The 14,943-nt window shown below is 42.2% G+C and overlaps 2 protein-coding genes across 2 annotated transcripts in view; one reads left to right on the top strand and one right to left on the bottom strand.

Moving 5' to 3' along the window:
* The window catches only part of BAG1 (BAG cochaperone 1), a gene marked incomplete at its 5' end in the record, with an annotated part of 18,168 nt that extends 16,606 nt beyond the window's left edge, over positions 1-1,562 (bottom strand). The window contains one exon of the mRNA XM_036854137.1: positions 809-1,562. Within this exon, the coding sequence (XP_036710032.1) occupies positions 809-1,562 (754 nt within the window). The remainder of the gene's footprint in view (positions 1-808) is intronic.
* Positions 1,559-14,943, top strand: CHMP5 (charged multivesicular body protein 5). Its single transcript, XM_036854820.1, has 8 exons — positions 1,559-1,710; positions 2,936-3,040; positions 4,467-4,513; positions 6,264-6,357; positions 6,489-6,560; positions 10,128-10,236; positions 11,752-11,864; positions 14,245-14,943. The coding sequence occupies exons 1-8, from the start codon at positions 1,642-1,644 to the stop codon at positions 14,293-14,295; spliced, it is 660 nt and encodes a 219-aa protein (XP_036710715.1). The 5' UTR covers positions 1,559-1,641; the 3' UTR covers positions 14,296-14,943.

Raw genomic sequence — 14,943 nt, 5'->3', positions numbered from 1 at the left:
ACATGGTTGGTGCCCAGTAAATAGACAAATGAATGAATAAACTCAAACAGCAGAAATTCCTTTTTGGAGCAGAGGTGCTAATTCTTTTCTGGGTATGTGGACAATAAGGAGGTAGCCTGTGCCGGTGCATCATGCCAAGTCTTAAGCCTACTCAACAGCCACATGTAGTGAGTGGGACAGGTGTTACCAACTCTGCTTCTATGTGAAGTAGAAACCAGCTGCCTAGAAAGGAGACATCCCAAGGTCACTTAAACCTGAATTATCTAGAATCCTGGTCACCAGATTCCGAGGCCCTGGGGTCTCCCCTAGTTGGTCCTGAGGAAACCTCATGGACTCAGCTCTCTGGAGAACTCGACACAGAACTTTGTCTAGTTCTGTGTCAACTCCAAAAGTAGGCAGACCCAAAGGGTGCCCAGAGTGTACGCTTGAACCCATGGCTCACTCAAAAAGCAGACAAGAGTTCAGACTCTCGCACACACGTAGGTGTCCAGACACACAGCAGTCATACACAACGTGGCTAAAAAGAGCCAGGCACAAAGACCCACAATAACTATGCAGGCACACACTAACACATACAACCAGGACCACGATGTGAAGCACGGACATCGAGGATCTAACAAATGGACTGAGACAAAACACCAGCCACATGGAAAGGTGTGCTGAACAAAAGATCCGTACAAAAGCCAGCCCCACGGACACAAACCAGATCCCACGCTTCCGGACGCCAGACGAACACAAGGACACACGCTTCGGGAGGGCACGTGGCCAAACCCAGAGACCCCGCCGGACTTTCGCAGCCCGCGCTCACTGTGGGTGACGGTCACGCTGAGCCCGGCTGCCGCCATTTCCTCGCTCCGGGCCACCTCTTCACTCAGGGCCACCTCTTCGCTTCCGACGGCCTCTTCGCTCCGGGACCCCTCTTCGTTCCGGGTCACCTCTTCGTTCCGGGTCACCTCTTCGCTCCGGGCCGAGCGAGGCCGTGCTTTCTTCTTCACCCGCGGCCTGCGAGCGCAGGCGGCGGCGCCCCTGGTGGATCCGGCATGCCCTCTGGTCACACTCCGGACGGCTGATCGCTGGGAGGGAGGCGGACCGCGCTCGACTGGGGGCACCGACTGGCGCGGCTCCCGGCCCAGCCGAGGGGCGCGCCGCCGGGGGCCCAGCCGCTCCCTGTCGCCTCGCGATCTCCGAGAGCCGCCGCGCTCCGCCAGACCCGCGCTTGTTGCCCACCCAGCGGTGGAGGCTAAGCGCGGCGCCCCGCGACCCCTCCCGGCTACTTCCCCGCTCCGCCCGGGCCTGCCGGCCCCGCCCCTCGGAGCAGCCCCGCTCCCGCCAGGCTCTATTCCGCTACCGCCGCCCCCGGGCCCCACCCACTCAGCCGAGGCCCCGCCTGGCTTATCTGAGGCCACGCCCACGCCCGCCACCGAGGCCACGCCCCCTGCTGACTCTTCGCCCCTCACCTCCAACCTCCTGCAGTTCTTCCCCGGAAGACCGAGCTGAAAATCCGGAAAAAGGATCGGTAAACGCCAATAGGCACATTGCGCTTGCGCATGGAGGGCCGGAAATCAAGTCGGAGGCGGAGGTGATTCTGCTTCCGTTTCTGGTTTTGCTCCAGTGTTTGGGTTGTCTTCGCGGCCGCCCAAGATGAACCGATTCTTCGGGAAAGCGAAACCCAAGGCTCCGCCGCCCAGCTTGACTGACTGCATTGGCACGGTGGGCACTTAGACACGCATAACTAGGCTCAGGGACCCTGACACCCCCCAACCCCACCCACCCCCGGCTTCGGCGCCTACTCCTGGGTCCCGGACCCATTGCATCTCAGCTCTCTCCACCCCACTTTCTTTCCTGTTACCCAAGTCATTGCTGACTCCACAAACCAGGGACCCCTAACCCATCACTGTCTCGCCCTTCTTGCGCCCCACCCCTTCTGGTGCCCAGTGCCGCGTCCACTCGCTGTTTCCTTACCTCCTCACCCCTACCAGCCATAGGCCCACACAGCCTTCCCACCTCGTCCAGCCTGACCCGTAATTCCTCTTCCATCCCTCATCCCTCTCCCACGTCAGGGCCCTCGGCTTGATATCCTAGCTCAACATATTTGTACCCCAATCCTGGATCTCAGTAACACAAAATTCAGAACTCTGACCCCTGACATTAAGGCACCACCTTCTATCCAAGCGAATAGCATTAGATCTAAGCCCTAGCCGGGGTCCACTGGGCACTAACCCATTTCACACACCTCCTGCTTGAGCCCTCAGCCTGACGAGCCTCTGATTCTAGGGAAATCTCCACTAAGCCCAGTGATTCTCAAATTCTTTTTCTGCTCAAGCACACTTGAGAGCGACCCTGGAATATTAGAATTTAGGGGGTGGAGTATAGTTTATAAAAGCTCTCCAGTGTTTCTGGCTGAGAATCTCCCCACCACCAACAGTTAGGAATCACTGTTTTCCACCTTTCACCATATGCTCTTCTTTTTTTTTTTTTTAATTAATTTATTTTATTTATTTATTTTTGGCTGCATTGGGTCTTCGTTGCTGCACGTGGGCTTTCTCTAGTTGCAGTGAGCGGGGGCCACTCTTCATTTGCATGTGCAGGCTTCTCATTTCGGTGGCTTCTCTTGTTGCAGAGCACAGGCTCTAGGTGCACAGGCTTCAGCAGTTGTGGCATGCGGGCTCAGTAGTTGTGGCACACGGGCTCCAGAGCGCAGGCTCAGTAGTTGTGGCGCACGGGCTTAGTTGCTCCGCAGCATGTGGGATCTTCCCAGACCAGGGATCGAACCCGTGATCCCTGCATTGGCAGGCAGAATCTTAACCACTGCACCACCAGGGAAGTCCCTCTTCTTTATTTTTCCTTCCTTCCTCTATATTCATTCCTCTCCTGCCACTTTTCATGTAAATGTATTGCAATAACTACTACTGCCTTTGATGTTTTTCCCCTCAAGGTGGACAGCAGGGCAGAATCTATTGACAAGAAGATTTCTCGGCTGGATGCTGAACTAGTGAAGTATAAGGATCAGATCAAGAAGATGAGAGAGGGTCCTGCAAAGGTAAGGTAGGCAGCACCTGAAGAAGGTACTGTGACAGCCTAACTTGAGCACCTGTGGAAGTAGGGCCTGGTGGTAAGGGCTGGTGAGAGATGCAGAAGAGATGCTCACAGTCTAATAAGAAAACATACGTGAGAGTGTATCCTTCAGGGAGGAGAGTTAGCAGCCATATATGAGAGGAAGGCTGGGATTTGACCTGGTGGCAAGAAGATGCTGGTCACATGTCCAGAAGCATGTACGTGGGAACTAGCATATTCTACTGAGAAGGTGCTATATTCTACCTGGAGAGCTGGGCCTGCTCAGGAATAATGAGTTGCCAGGCTAGTCAAGTTAGGTAAGTATAATAGACTGGTTAAGGAGTGGCATGTTGGGAAAAAAGTACCAGTGTTCTATTAATAATACCATCACTACCTACTAGCTGTGACCTTTATAAAGTCCGTTAATTTTTTATTTTCCTCTTCTGTTGGGTAGAAACGTAGAGTTGTATATTTAAGTGCATGGACTGTGAATGTAGAACTGTCTTCTTTTTTCCCATCTTTGTAACTTATTAGACATTCAAGCTAGAGCAAGTTACTTAGCATCACTGAACCTCAGTTTTCCCATCTGTAAAATGGGGATGATATCTACTTTAAAGTGTGAGATTAAATGAGGTAATTCATGTGACCTACATAACACTGTGTCTAGTACACAGACACATTCAGTAAATGTTAGGTATTATTATCATCTGGGAAGTAATAATACCTGCTTTTCCTTCTTCATTGGAGGAGACAAATAAAATGATTTATAAAACAGTGTAGAAATGGAAGTGACAGGAGGATTTTCTCTGCCATCTTAGTTAGATGGCATGGAATGAAGAGCGACCAGAGGCAGGAAAGCCCACCTAGACTTGAGGAGATGAAAGCCTAAGCCATGGTGGTAGTCATAAGAATGACATGAGAGGAATCAATTTAAAAGTGAGTTCTGAAAATCTAAGATGGCAGTGCATGAAGACACAACAGAGAGAGGAAAGGTAAGGTTGGTGTAACAGTTCTCAACCTAGAGAAGTGAGAGACTGGTGGGGCCATTATTAGTCATTTCCAAGGTGAGAGCAGGCTGAGGAGTTTGGGCATGCTGAGTTTGAGTGGATAGCAGACTGTGCAAATTGGGAATCTCCCTAAGGCACCAAGATATACAAAATCGGCCCTCTTGGGGCTGGGAGTAGAGATGATATGCACTAGGAAAAGGAAATGTACTTCAGTACACTGAGATGTGGGATGCCAGGACTGAGACAAGCTGGGGCTTAAAGCCTGCTTGGGAAGTGAACAATCCAGGAGCCACTGTGTCTGCTTTGAAGATGAGAGGAAGTAGGTATGTGAGGATATGGGAGATTTTTTTTTTACCGTATGTATATTTTCTACTTCCTTTCATTAAAATCTGCTTTTCTCCCTAGAATATGGTCAAGCAGAAAGCCTTGCGGGTTCTAAAGCAAAAGCGGATGTAAGTTATAAGCATAACCTCCTTTCCTCTAGCAGGTTTAACCAAAAGGGAAATGGTCTTCCATTCCTCTAGATTTTCATACCACTTTATAAGCATTCTTGAGTTAATTGCAAATTTCATTTACACATACAGTTAGCTGGGTTTTTCTCCCCCTGCATGTTCAGCAACATCTGTTGCAGCACTGTCCATTTAAATAGAACTTTTTGCTTTGATGGGAGGTGTTTTGTATCTCTGCTCTTCAGTACAGTAGCTATTAGCCATGCGTGGCTATTGAGCACTTGAAATGTAGCTAGTGTGACTAAGGAACTCAAGTTTTAATTTTATTTAATTTTAACAATTTAAGTAGCCATGTGTGGCTAGTGGCTTCTGTATTGGACTGCCCAGATCTATAGAGTTTGATTCTCCCATTTATTTAATTAAGAGTGTGCCTTTTTAATTTTTATTTGTTTGTCTGTAAAATTGGGAATCTTGAATATTTGTTCCCTCCCATCAGAAGATTTAACGGTCCTTAATTTGTTTTAGGTGACTGTGTCCCAGTGTTTGAGCAGAAGCCCAAGAGTATCTTTGGTACTTACCCTTGTGAGCTGATGAGACCCTCTGCAGGGTTATAGAGGTCAGATGTAATCAGCTAATAAAGAACCAGAAAAATTGTTGATATCTCTATTCCTATTTATAAACTAACTTTTTATAAGACATCAGACACCATCTTACTCCTTTTAGATTAGACAGAATTGGAAAAAGAAATTATACTGCCTAGAGTGGTGAGAGAGTGTGATAAAACTGTTACCTCTCTAATTGGTAGCATTGCAATTTTTAGGTAACTTTTTTTTTAATAAAAGGATATTATTCATTGTAGAAACTTGGCAAGTACATAAACATGAGTAGAAGAAAAGGAAATCTACCTAGATTCCTACTAGCAGAAATAACCACCTTTAAAATGCTAATTTCTTACAGTTTCTTTCTCTGCTTGTGCATACATGGTATGTGTGCATATAATTTTTTAGAAGATAACAAGTGGCGTGTATATAGGTTATGCTTTTCCACTTAATGTTATATCATGAGTATTTTTGTCCTTCTAAATATTCTTTCCAAACAGTATACTTTTTAACGGGGTAATAATGTTCCACCACCATTTGCCTGCATCATTGACCATTTTTCTTCTGGTTGGATGGTTAGATGGTTTCGAATAGTGATATAAGTCTTTGAGGCAGTATTATAAGTTGATATAAAGCTTTATTTTAAAAAAACATGGAGTGCCAGGCATTATATTAGGTTGGATAGATTACCTATTTGTGGATACGAGATTAATAAAATATCATACCTGTCCTCAAGGAGTTCAGTCTACTGGAAAAACAGTTTCACTATATGTATGAAGAGCCTTAAAAACAGTCTTGCCCTTTCCCCCAAGAATTCCATTTCTGGGAATTTAGCATAGGAAATAATCTAAAACATTATAAAGACCTGTATTAAGACTTCTTAGCAATGTAGAAAGCAGCAGTAATAATAATAATGTTAAGTGGAAAATAGTGTTGTAACTAAAATATATACAGAGGAAAAAGACTGGAGGGACATCAAATCATGTTTGTGTTAGATTGATTAAATTGTTTTTCCCAATTTTTCTGTATATTTAATTTTTTAATGTTTGTTGTTTTTGTTTTTAAGAATATTCTCTTATTTTGTGTTAGAGATACTTTCTTCCTGAGGATTTCTATCTGGCTCACATTTATCCTTCTCAATTGACTCTAAAAAGGTATGAGCAGCAGCGGGACAATCTTGCCCAACAGTCATTTAACATGGAACAAGCCAATTACACCATCCAGTCATTGAAGGACACCAAGACCACGGTACTCCCAAAACACCTTTGCCATGGTTTTATTTTATTTTTGTACTCTGTGCTCTTTTCCCATGGTTTTTAAAAGACAGTTTAACCAACACGGCTTCTTAAGACATGGTGTTTTCTCTTTCCTTTTTTTAGGTTGATGCTATGAAACTGGGTGTAAAGGAAATGAAGAAAGCATACAAGCAAGTGAAAATCGACCAGATTGAGGTGAGATGTGCACTGGTTTCCCCGAGAATATACACTTGTTTCTGAAAGAATCAAAATGATTGTGTATGTGATGGGAAGAGCACAGGAGAGGGATTTTATCTTGGGTTCTGCCATTTACTAATAGAGTAACTTTGGGAAAGGGTACCAGAGGTCTCACTTTCCTCATTGTTAAGCTAAGGATCCTAATACCACATACAGTTATAATTAGGATGAAATAAATGAGCTGGTGTATCTAAACGCACAATGCCTGGCACATAATAAGCACCCAGTGAATAAGCACCCAGTTTCCTTTTACTTCTAACTCACTTAATGATTTTTAGTCAGTTGCCTCAGTTGTAAAGTAGTGATGTTGCTGCTCATCTCCCAGGATTGTCCCGAGTATAAAATGAGGACATACACATAAAGTGCTTAGCACGGTTCCTGGTGTAGAGTTGGTTCCCTCTTCTAGTAATTCTCTTTATATTTTTTTCCCCCAGTTTTATTGAGATATACTTAACATATAACATTGTGTAAGTTGAAGGTATACAACATGATGATTTGATACATATATATATATAGTGAAATGGTTATCACAATAAAGTTAGTTAACACCTTCATAACCTCACATAATTACTATTTTTTTGTGGTGAGAATATTTAAGGTTTACTTTCCTAGCAACTTGCAAGTATTGTTAAATATAGCCACCATGCTGTACTTTAGATCCCCAGAACTTGAGTCATCTTTTTTTTTAAAGGTTATATTCCATTTATAGTTATTATAAAATATTGACTGTATTCCTTGTGTTGTACAATATATCCTTGTAGCTTATGTATTTTATTTTATACATAGTAGTTTGTACCTCTTGATCCCCTACCCCCATTTCTTTAGTGGTTTTTTTTTTTTTTTTTTGGCTGCACTGGGTCTTACTTGCAGCACACGGGATATTTTCACTGCAGCATGCGGGCTTCTTAGTTGCTGCATACAGGCTTCTTAGTTGTGCCTGTGAACTCTTAGTTGTGGCATGCGGATTCTTAGTTGTGGCAGATGGGATCTAGTTCCCTGACCAGGGATCGAACCCTGGCCCCCTGCACTGGGAGCACAGAGTCTTACCCACTGGCCCACCATGGAAGTCCCTAGATTTTTAATAATAATGTCATTAGGTCCTTAAAATTAGCATTTCTTTTTGAGATCATGTTTTGGCTGGGGCATTGAGCCCTAAGAGTTTGGCTCCTCTCGCCTCTGTCAGTTGAACAGCGCAGATGGCAAACAGGGTTAGCGGAAGGAGTAGTGACTGGCCTGAGGAAAAGGCTTCCTTTCTGCGTATGTGATAGTTCTCTTTCCCTCTACCCGCTGAGTAGAATGTCTCTTTCTAAGAGGGCATGGACTCAGTTTTGTTCACTATTGTATCCCCAGTGCCCCAAACAATGCCTGTCCATAGTTGGTGCTCAGAAAGTATTTAATGATTGATGAACAAATGAACTAGAGGCCATTCATGGAGATAAAGCAGTTCTGCCCAGTTGAAGCATTATTTGTTGGTGGAATATTTACTATGTCCCCAGCATTTTACTGCTTCTGCAGACATATTCTCTGGTAGGGTAGTTCTGGTCTTTAGTAAGTGAAGGCATTCCTCCCATCTTGCTCTTTTCCAGCACCCCTCCTTATACTTCCCGGGACCCTCTTTCTAATCCTCCACGCCAGTCTCTGCTTACAAGAATTTAGGCTTAGTGATATCTTCCAGGAGATTCACTGAGAAAAATGTTCTGAGTATGCTTGTCTTATTTGTATATTATTATTTGATAATAAAATACAATGAAACTGAATTTTATTTTCTGCTTTTCGGGTTCCTTATGTTTTAATTAGTGCTATTTAATGAACAAAATAGAAATTTGATCTTTCTGGTTTTTTGTATGTTTCTTCCTCTTTCACCTATGGATGTCTGGCTCTCTCCCCATCTAATTATCCTTCTCCTGTCACCTCATAGATTTGCCTGCATGACAGGTGGAAAGCCCCTTTCGTTGTAACTTTTTGATGTGTATGGGTACGTGTCTTTGGCTGGTCTAGATATTTTGAATTTCATTTGTTTTCCTAAAATACTTTACCTGTAAAACATTTTCACTGTTTTATAGTGCTCATTCAGAAAATTTGCCTCTATGTATCTATGTTCCCCTTTTTCTGTCTTTTTTGTTTCCCAGTTTCTGCACATCAAGTGTAGTGCTTATATTTGTTTTGTATTGATTTTGTTTGTTTTTCCAGAACTGAACCTGCTAATTCTTTGTGATGATTTTTTTCTTTTCTGTGTCTATCCTAGAGTCTATTGCTAGGAATCCTATCCATAGATGATTTTGGCAGACTTGTCTTGACATGTAAAAGCATAATATAAGTTCAACTTGATTAGTTTATGTTATTTTCACTCTATTTTAATTATTGTTTCAGCCAGTGCTTCTCTGTATAGCAGACTGTTACATATGTACAGTAGTTTGGCACTTGGAAATGCAGAAAAGCAAAGCATTTTCTTTTTAAAAAAAATGTTTTTCTCCACTTTATTTTATACCCTTTATATGGAAAAACAAACCTAATCTGGGGGCCAGGAAGGAGGTTTTAAATGTTTTGCATTGCTCTAGAAATTCTGAAGGATAAGTGGTGCTGATTTGGACCCTCTGTGTTATCAACACTAGTCCATTCCCCTCTATGCGGAATTTTCAGTATATGAAAAACATATTGTTTTGCACATCCTTAACACAGTAGAAGATATATAGTATTAAGTGCTTAGTGTTTGACACGTATTATGACATATATTATTGTAATAAATCCTTATAATAACCCTATGAAGAATGACTATTAATAATACCATTTTACAGAGGAGGAAATTAAGGCTAAGAGACATTACTTTTCATTGAGTAATGGCCAAATTTTAGCTTGGATTTGTTTGACTCCAGAGTCTGCTCTTCTAACCATTATACCAACTGCCCTTTATTATGCTATAGCACTTCTCAGATTGGTTTTACATTCTTTCTGGCCTTGTAATAGTCTCCCAGTTAAGTACAAATAGATAATTCCCAGAAGATTTATGCCCTCAATCAGTTTTTTTCACCAGCCTGGTCTCAGGTATCAAGCCTATCCTGATTACATTTCTGTTTCCCCATCCAGGGTGGGCTCAGTACAACTTTTTTGTACTACCCAGTTGTTTCTGCTACTGCTTCCTTTCCCTGTACAGCGTAGTCAGTTTTTGGCTGACTCAAGAAGAGTACTTTGCTTGTCTCAATTACCTCTTTTTCTCTATTAACTAGAAAAATTTTGATAGTGTAAATATTGCTTGATTTCATGTTTCAAGCAAACTTTCTGTAATGAGAGAGCTGATTGGGCATCTGTTCTTGCAATAGAAGTTTGGATTTCCGTGAAGCACCTTAAATTCAAATGCAAGATTACCAATTCTATTCTTTATTTTTAAGTTTACATTTTACCACCAAAAATAGGAAGATTATGTGGGCCATTGCTCGTTTCTGAGATTCAGGGGAGAGAATAGGGACAGGGGGTAGTTAGAGAAAAATGGTAAGAAATGAATAAAAATCCTGTCATATATTTTTGTAGGATCTACAAGACCAGCTAGAAGATATGATGGAAGATGCAAATGAAATCCAAGAAGCACTGAGTCGTAGTTACGGCACCCCAGAAATAGATGAAGATGACCTAGAAGCAGGTAAGTTATAGGAAAAGCAATGTATATGTAGCTTTAGCATCTGAGAGGAGCGAGTGCCTGGGACCTTTTCTCCCAAATGTTAGAGAAAATTTCTGCAGCAGTTCCCTGAGACTTTATGGTATAGTCTCTGGGCAAAGAGCTTGAGAGGCAGCCATACGTGCATACCCCACCAACTCTGGGATGGACAAGCTCTGAAGAAATGTCTAGGCAAAGGCCTCTGCTGACCTGGTGCTTGGTATCCAAACACTGCCATTCCCTGCCATTTTCCTTTTGATTTTTTTTCTCTTTATTCTCCTGCTGGAGTCCTCTCCCTCAGAACAGTCAAGCAGATCAAGAAACAGTAGTTGGCAAATACTTAGTGTGCAGCTACTATATGCCAGGCACTGTATTAGGTGCTAGGGATTCAGCCTTGAAGAAAACAAACACAATCTCTGCATTTATGAAGCTTCTCCTCTAGCAGGGGTAAGAAACTGCTTGTTTCAAGTAATTCATTAATTATAAGAGCACAAACTGTTGGGAAGGAGAAGTATGGGGTACCATAGGAGCACATAGCCAGTGAATCTAACCTATTTGGGAGCCAGTGACAGGCATTGCACCTGAAGGATGAGCAGAGGGTAGCAAGACAAAATGGAAGGGGTTGTTAAGTGGCCTCACAGAGAGTTGTTTAGAAACTGTTCCTGTAGTCCATTTAAGAAATTTTGGTGGCTGAGACTATGGTGGTGGTAGCAAAAACAGAGATAAGTGGACATATTGAAGAAATTTTAGGAGGTTGAATGGACAAGACCTAATGATTGATTGGGTGTGGAGAGAGAGGGAGGTGTCAGAGGTGTTTGTCAATTTCTAGCATGAGCAACTGGGTAGATGGCAGGACCACCCCACACTGGGTTTTCTGTTGCATGATTCCCCTGTCCCATTACTACTTCTTCTTTCTCTCCATGTTCTGTTTTGCCTAGAACCTTTTTTCACCCATTTATTTCTTTATTTTCTTATTTCTCATCTTAAGTTTCCTCTGATGAGTCTCTACCTGCTGTTGCCATTTCCCCTGGTCACTACCAACTCACTTTGCCATAGACTTATTTTTAAAGCCTGATCTCATATAATGGTCACTCACTACACAACAATCTCATGCCTCCTTTCACTGCCGGCTTTCAAGTTCATCAATAAATGGGAGAGGATTTTTTACATTTGTTATCATCAGGATTTTCTAATTTGAATTGGCCAACCGATAACTTTAGAGTCTTCTCATGAAGACTGGGCCTTATAAACCTGTGGGGAATGGTTTTGTTTGTTTGTTTGTTTAATTTTAATTTTTGTTTTTCATGGATTTTTACCACACCAGTTCCCTTGAAAATTTCTTACAATTGGCATCTTTTATTTTGAAAATAGAAATTAATAATCCCTTCTCTTTGTTTCTAAGTTTTCATCTTATTGCAAATAATTTGGCCAACTTTATTAACATTAGCTGCCAATTTTCTTGCGTACATCTTTTTGAAATATTGACTATTTCAATCTCAGAGTTGGATGCACTGGGCGATGAGCTTCTGGCTGATGAAGACAGTTCTTATTTGGATGAAGCAGCAGCTGCACCTGCAATTCCAGAAGGTGTTCCCACTGACGCAAAGAATAAGGTGAAAGCTTTTTCTGTCTTATTTTCTATGCAAAATGGTCTGGGAATCTAAAAGGTATTCTTAAGTAAGAATAAGGTGAAATCTTTTTCTGTTTTATTTTCTATGCAAAATGGTCTGGGAATCTAAAAGGTATTCTTAAGTAAGAGCAAGGAAAGACTGTCATTATTTTGGGAACCCTTGAAAGCCCAGTTTTCCCACATTGGACAGTGGATAGGCTACATAAATAGCGTCACTGAGGCCCAGGGATGGTTTTATTCAATGACAATTTGTATAGTATACATAATCACTTTTGTGAGCTTGGCCTGGGTGCTATTGGGTTTTAGACATTTCCTGGGAAAGCAGCAGCAACATATGCATGAACCATGCGGGGTGGCAGCATAAAATAAAGGTCCACTCCAGACATGATGACCAATAATAGGGTGGATTTTTTTTTTGAACTAGGGATTCATAATTTAAGTGTAAAACTTAATGTAGAAAGATTCTACTTCAACAAGGAAAAAGAATCGGGACACCTGGGTGTAAGCCTGAGATTGAAACCACTAACTGTGAGACCTTGGCAAATCACTTAGCTGTTTTGAACTTTTCTGTTCCTTGCATCTATAAAATGTAGATAACTGTAATTATCTCACATAATTGTTGTGTAGATCAAATTAGATCTTGTATGTAAAAGGACTTTGCGAACTTAAAGCCCTGTTCAAATCTACCTGCTTGTCGTTATAAATAGATAAAATTTGCTGCTTATAAAATCCTGTTTACCCCATCTGAGTTTCTGGTATCACATGTCATTTTTTTCTATTGCCACTGGCCATTTGCAGTCCTGGTGTTTACCTACTCCCAACATGCACATTGAGGTGCACAGTATAGTTGACAGAATCCTAGAGTGGGAGCCAGTCTCAGCTCTGCCTTTATTCACTGTGTGACTTTGAGCAAATTAGAAGTTCATATCTTCTCTCCGAACCTCATGTTTTTCCTACCTGTGCAATGTGGGGAACAAACAGGTGGGAAAGTAGATAATTTCTCAGGTCCCTTATAACTGAATTTTTTTTTTAATATTTATTTATTTGGTTGCGTTGGGTCTTAGTTGCGGCAAGTGGGCTCCTTAGTTGCGGCTCGCCAGCTCCTTAGTTGTGGCATGCGAACTCTTAGTTGCAGCATGCGTGTGGGATCTAGTTCCCAGACCAGGGATCAAACCCGAGCCCCCTACATTGGGAGTGAGGAGTCCTAACCACCACGCCACCAGGGAAGTCCCCCTTATAACTGGTTTTGACGAATGTGTGTGTTCCCCTACCTTACCCCTCCCCCCTGCTTACTTGAGCCTGGGGTCGTCTTACCTTTCTCTACTACCCAGGCCACCCTCACCACTTCAAGGCACCAGGTGCATAGGTTGCTTTTTCTCAGCATACCTAAAATCATTTTTATTAACACTACCATAGCCCATCTTTTCAAATCCTTGGTAACAGGTCTCTGAAGGATGTGTGTTATTTCCACTTTTAGAAGGTCACAGATTCCTGACTTAAATGTGCTGTTGAGGTATGGTTTCTGAATTGATAGTGGTGTCACTGCCTATAAGTTTGTAGTAAAGTGTGATATGGAAGTGACTGCCTGTCCCAGGGCACTGCTCCTTCAAGGATTGATGAGGCGGGCTTCCCTGGTGGAGCAGTGGTTAAGAATCCGCCTGCCAATGCAGGGGACACAGGTTCGAGCCCTGGTGCGGGAAGATCCCACATGCCGCGGAGCAACTAAGCCCGTGCGCCACAACTACTGAGCCTGTGCTCTGGAGCCCACGAGCCACAACTACTGAAGCCCGTGCGCCTAGAGCCCATGCTCCACAACAAGAAAAGCCACTGCAGTGAGAAGCCCACGCACCGCAACGAAGAGTAGCCCCCGCTCTCTGCAACTAGAGAAAAGCCTGCGTGCAGCAACAAAGACCCAGCAGAGCCAAAACTAAATAAATAAATAATTTTTAAAAAATAATTAAATAAATAAAAGGATTGATGAGGCTACAAAAGGTATTGGTTCACTTTGCGGTCAGAGTGCAAGTGGGAATCTGGAGGCAAGCACTCACTCCTCTGCCTTCACTCCTGTACATTCCCAGCCCCCTTTTCCCCTTTCTAGGTTTACTCTTAGGTTTCTCTTTCTCTCTGTACTCTTCCCTTACTCTGCAAAGAGTCATCCCTTTTGATCCCTTCCACTTCTTTTCCTGGTTTATCACCTCCCCTTTTACCTTTCATAAAACAGCTTGTTCTCATCTTATCAGTGGGATTTTTGTTTTCACTGATTAAACACTTGGAAATGAGTTTTGACTACTAAATATTTGTAATCTTTTTCTTTTTTTATCAGTTGGAAAATAGTGGCACTAAACATTTCTTCCTTTTCACAGGATGGAGTCTTGGTGGATGAATTCGGATTGCCACAGATCCCTGCTTCATAGACTTGCATCATTCAAGTACATCATGTAAAATAAACACATATTCTGGGACTAGGAAATATTTATCTTTCCAAGTTTGCCGTAACAGATTTAGGTTTCTTTCCTTTCTTTGGAGGAAAAGTTAATTACATTGCTTTCATTTTTTTTCCGTTAAGAGACTCATTGCTTGAAGGAAGCTTTCTTCATACTAAATTTTTATTCCTTTTCTCTTATGAAAGACTAACTAACTTAAAATTATCATTGGGTGTGTATAACTTCATTCCTTAATAATAATTTTGAGATAAAACCAAGGAAATGGGAATCTTTAAGTTTTATGACAGCATATCTCCACAATCTCAAATTGACCTGATAAATTGATGACAAAGACGAGATTAGTGGGACTGTCCATATTATGATTCAAAACCATTTTCTCTTGTGGTATTATAGGTTGGTTAAAGCAATGGCCTTTTTTGGTGAGTTTTGTTGTGTCTTGTGAGTAAATCTTTACTGTGTCCAATATTGGAATGGAATTATCACTACTGTATCATGGGTGGCTATTTTGATTCTGTGGTTCATTCAGTATTACAGTGGACTTGTAATCAATAATGAATATTTCTTGATATTTAATGTATAGGACATTTATTTATACTCAATAAATATTTTTCAAAAGGA

The sequence above is a fragment of the Balaenoptera musculus genome, chromosome 6 (genome assembly GCF_009873245.2).
Source record: "Balaenoptera musculus isolate JJ_BM4_2016_0621 chromosome 6, mBalMus1.pri.v3, whole genome shotgun sequence".
Classification (NCBI taxonomy): domain Eukaryota; kingdom Metazoa; phylum Chordata; class Mammalia; order Artiodactyla; family Balaenopteridae; genus Balaenoptera; species Balaenoptera musculus.
The sequence above is the reverse complement of the archived record's forward strand: the minus strand, read 5'-3'. Positions and strand labels throughout refer to the sequence as shown.

Excerpts from the sequence above, each read along its gene's own strand:
- CHMP5 (XM_036854820.1), top strand. The coding sequence starts at position 1,642 with ATGAACCGATTCTTCGGGAAAGCGAAACCCAAGGCTCCGCCGCCCAGC. Across the intron at positions 4,514-6,263 it reads GTTCTAAAGCAAAAGCGGAT|GTATGAGCAGCAGCGGGACA; the intron begins GTAAGTTATAAG and ends GACTCTAAAAAG. Across the intron at positions 10,237-11,751 it reads TGAAGATGACCTAGAAGCAG|AGTTGGATGCACTGGGCGAT; the intron begins GTAAGTTATAGG and ends TTTCAATCTCAG.